Genomic DNA, 4596 nt, shown 5'->3' with positions numbered 1-4596 from the left:
CGGGGAGAAGGGTGCAACAATGAATGAATGGAATCCCAAAATCTCTGTAGATGTTCATTGAAATGAAAAATAAACAACCTAAATTTAAAAAAAAAGAACAGGATATTCACAGTCTCAAAGTATTTTCTCTCAGATTATTAATTTTCCCAAGGGATGTATTCATTGAACATTCTGGAGACACAGTGTGTTTACAGAATACTCTGACACAGTATTGCCAGTAATGGGATAAACTGGTATGACCTCATGGTGAAATGACTTGAGACACAACACAGAGTGCCACAAAAAGATAAAGGTAAACAATCCAATTGAAAAATGGGCACAGGATATGTAGGAACAGACACTTCACCAAAGAAGACATTTAGATGGCTAACAAGCACATGAAGAAATGTTCAAAATCCCTAGCTCTAAGAGAGATGCAAATCAAAACAACTATGAGATATCATCTCACCCCAGTAAGATAGCAAAATTTAACAGAACAGCAAGCAACAAATGCTGGTGAGGTTGTGGAGAAACTGGAACCCTTATTCACCTGAAGATGGGAGTGTAAAATGGTGCAACCACTGGGGAAGGCGGTATGGCGCTTTCTCAAAAAGTTGCAAATAGAGATACCATTTGACTCAGCAATTCCATTACTGGGAATATACCCCAAAGAGACCGTAACTGACAACCAAGCACAGATATGTACACTCACGTTTATCGCAGCTTTGTTCACAATAGCAAGGAGTTGGAAACAGCCTAAGTGCCCATCAACAGATGAATGGATGGAGAAGCTGTGGTGTATTCACACATTGGAATACTACACTGCATTGAAAAACAAGGAACTCATGTAGTATTATTTAAAATGGGTGACCCTGGAGGACATTATGCTGAGTGAAATATCTCAGTCACAAAAAGGACAAATACTGCATAGTGCCACTGTTGTAAAACAGGACTGACATCGGTGTTGGGAGACTGAGAAAGATGGAATAAATAATGTATACTGCATTGAAACAGATGAGGGAGAATACTGTTTAAAAGGGATATGTGATTAGGTATTATTGTCATGACAGGAGTCCAAACAAAGTGGAGTAGACTTTAGGGGAGGGATTGTATAACAATGAAAGAATTTTTTCTTTTACTTTTCAAAGAGAAGAGGGAATTAGGGGGAGGGGTGGGGTGGGCAGGGACAAAAGTGGAACAGTGCATGAATGGAAATCTTCAGTCTCTGTAAACTTTCATTAAAATTAATAATAATAATAATAATAAAATTTTAAAAGGCAAGGATTCTGAAGCTCAGTCTGACATACTTTGGTCATGTTGCAAGAAGACCTACGTATTGATGCTGCTGGGTGCTGTCTAGTTGGCTCTGCCCATAACAATGAGAGAATGGAACTCTGCCGAGTTCTGTACCATCCCCGCGATCTTTGCCATTTTTGAGGCACCAGACAGCAGCTCCTATGGGACATTAGCTAGCAAATTTAAATTCCACAAGCAGCTAGCCTTGATCTTTCAAAAGATTACAATGGCAAGAAAGACCTTAAAAGACATAATAGTCTTCTACGATGAGAACAGGACAAAGAAAAGCAGTGCACAATCTTGGTTGAATCCTGGTTTGAAAAGGATTTGCTGTAAAGGAAGTTTAGGAGACTCTTGAGAAATTTGTATGTATTAGATATGAAAGATAATATTGGGACCCCTTAAGAGTAGGGATGGGATTTATTATGATTGTGTAAAATGCCCTTGTACTTAAGGACTACTAACTTTCAAATGGTTCAGAAACCAGTTGCAGCTATGTGTGAGAAAGTGCACACAAATGGGACAGGGTGTTCATTGGCAAATGTAGGGTGTGGGTATAGGAGTGTTTAATATTTACTTTTTCCACTCTTGTATGTACTTGAAGACTTTAAAGAAAAAGTATAGAAAAATCAGTTAGCACTCATGCTAATCATTTTGACATTTGTTTGGTTCTTCTTCTTCTTCCCTTTTGCTGTCATGATTTATATTACTGTCCCAATTGAGAAGAGAAAAATTTAAACAAAAAACCTACTCAGGTTGTAATTTGCCTTTATTCTGTTTTTCTAGATGTGATACAACAGAAAAACTAAGAACTACTTTGGATTACTTAAGATCATTATTAAATGATTCTACAAACTTTAAACTTATTTACAGATACGCGTTTGACTTTGCACGGGTGAGTTCTCTGGAGCCTCTCCAGCCACTTCTCTTCCCCTCACCCCTTCCTTTTATTGCCTTTTGAGGTTTGCTTCCACATGCCACAGCAAAAATGTTGAGGCAGTTACTCCCAGGATGCCAGTTAGCATGGACACTTTTAAAACTAACCACATTCTGGGGAGAAATTTTGTAGCAAAAAGTTGTCGTGTCAGATCTCTAACAGAACTTGTGATTGACTTGAAAAGTACCTTAGATAAACCTGGGAAGACTTTTGCTTCTCACTTCATACCAAAAAACCTTTGCCCATTGAGTTGAGTTATAATGATCCAGTTTCATGCTGACTGTTATATTGCGAAATCATTTTCATTTCAAACTGAAGCAAATTGTAGTTAACATTTTTAAATGTATTTTTCTAATCACTGTATTAAAACATAAAATATGGTCATCCTGTCACCTAGTGGACCAGGCCCAACTACATGCTAGTGGCTCTTCTGAAGTGACATGAAATCTTTTCAGCCTGGTGACCAAAGGTAGTGAGTTCTGAAACAACAGCTGACATGGAATTAATCCAAACGCAAGGCACAACCTGTATTTATACTATATTTATTGAATGGTGTTCATGTCTGGGAATCAGGTGATGGAGTCAGGTGACCAGGCTTTCATGATGGACTGCATTTCCCCCTGCTTCAAGGCTGATCTTTTTAATTTTTTTTTCTCCCCTTTTTATCCTAACCTTTGACTGCTGGTTCAGCCCCAGCTGGTTCATCTGTTTGATGAAGAATTCTAGCACATCCACAAAAACCCAGTAGCAGTTCTCCGTGGTGCCTGCCTTCATGATTTTTTGCATTATTTCAACCGTCTAATACAAACATACATGCATTAAGACTCATGCAAGCTAGAAATTATCAGGTGACATTTGGATGCAATGTTTTACTGATTGACAATTGTGTAACTGCAAATAATGACTTGGCGATGCTTTTTGAATAGATGCATAATTTCCATGATTAATCATTTTCTTTGATGCCCACTTTGTCAATATTTTAAAAGTCAGCTGTGTCTTAGAGGATGGGTAAAAGTCAGTTGAGAGGCATTGTATCTTCTGCATCCAGATCAACCCTAGTTTCTTACTTCAGTGTTTGAGAATTGGAATTCTCCTGGACACCCCCTGTCTCAGATCTGGTTTTGCTTTCCTCGTCCCCACCTCTCCGTCTCATTCTCAGTTGTCGTGCGTCCCTCTCACAGGGCTCCTTTGATTGCTGCTGCAGCCATGCTGGTCCAGGCCCTTGTTGCTCCTTGCCTGTAGTCTTTAGAGTCTCCTTCTAGCATTCTTTCATTTCTCTTCCAACATTTGCATCACCAGGGTGTCATTCATCTTCCTCCAGCGCCTGTGCCTGTCAGTCAGTCACAACTCTGCTTTAAGTTCATTCCGTTGCTTTGTACTAATACAGTTCTTCATGGTATATATAGTGCAGGTGCTTCCACACAGCAACAAGGAGTGTCAGACAGACATTGTTTCTTGGCTGTTGACAAGGAAATGAATGGGTTTTAGGGAAGTCAGTTTGGCCATGGTCACAATCCCCAGTTAGATTCAGGATTCAAACCTACATCTTCTTTCTTGCTGTACCTCACAGTGGAGTCTCCAGCTTCCTCTTCCACATGTCTTCTGTGCTGTAAAGCAGAGTGATCTGAAGTTCTCGAAACTTGCTGCCTGCACATTTGGACTTTGCACATTTGGTCCAATCTAGATCCCTGCCTTGAATTTCATTGCCATTCCCACAGATCTGTCCTGTGCCAGTTTCTGGCCAAGGGCAAATGGAATCTTTGAGATGGCCTCCTGGGATCATCCAGTCCAGAAGGGATCTTGCTGCCTACATGTACAAAGCCCTTATAGTCCTTCCATCTTGGCTTTGGCATTTGAGTACAGACCTTAATTTTATCTAGATGGGCTCCATCTTTCCTTTCTCAGTATGTTCAAAGCAACCCAACACCATTCTTCACTTTTAAGAAGAGTCTCAATAATAATTGGCAAAGAAGCACATTTTTAAAATGTTGTTACAACCACCATGTTTAACCATTACATTATTATCAAGTAGGTTCAGCTCAGTTACATGCTAGTAAGTTAGTGAGTCCTTTCCTTTTTGTTTTAACTATTTCACAAAATTTAATATGTTGTTTTTATCTACATTCAGTTAAAAAATGTTTCCAGTTGTCTCTGTAGGATTTCATGGTTGGTTTTGGTGTTTTGTTGATTGTTGGTTTTGGGGTTGTTTTTGTTTATTGAGGAGAGGCTAACTTGTTTTTAAAAACTATATTGATTGATTCCCAACTTTATGCAGTTTCTTAATTAATGCATCTGTATTCAGAGAACATATTCCATATAATTTATTTGACTTAATATTATGGATACTCATGATCTAGAGTATAGTCTGTGTGATTCTTTTATGT

At 38.8% G+C, this 4596-nt stretch overlaps 1 protein-coding gene across 1 annotated transcript in view; it reads left to right on the top strand.

Annotated features, from left to right (window-relative positions):
- DCUN1D4 (DCN1, defective in cullin neddylation 1, domain containing 4) overlaps positions 1 to 4596 on the top strand; it is a 72254-nt gene that overhangs the window by 55671 nt on the left and 11987 nt on the right. The window contains exon 7 of the mRNA XM_006894152.1: positions 2062 to 2170. Within this exon, the coding sequence (XP_006894214.1) occupies positions 2062 to 2170 (109 nt within the window). The remainder of the gene's footprint in view (positions 1 to 2061; positions 2171 to 4596) is intronic.

This window comes from Elephantulus edwardii, unplaced genomic scaffold (genome assembly GCF_000299155.1).
Source record: "Elephantulus edwardii isolate Elephantulus edwardi_28Jun2011 unplaced genomic scaffold, EleEdw1.0 scaffold00137, whole genome shotgun sequence".
Lineage (NCBI taxonomy): Eukaryota > Metazoa > Chordata > Mammalia > Macroscelidea > Macroscelididae > Elephantulus > Elephantulus edwardii.
This window is presented reverse-complemented; position numbering and strand designations above follow the sequence as displayed.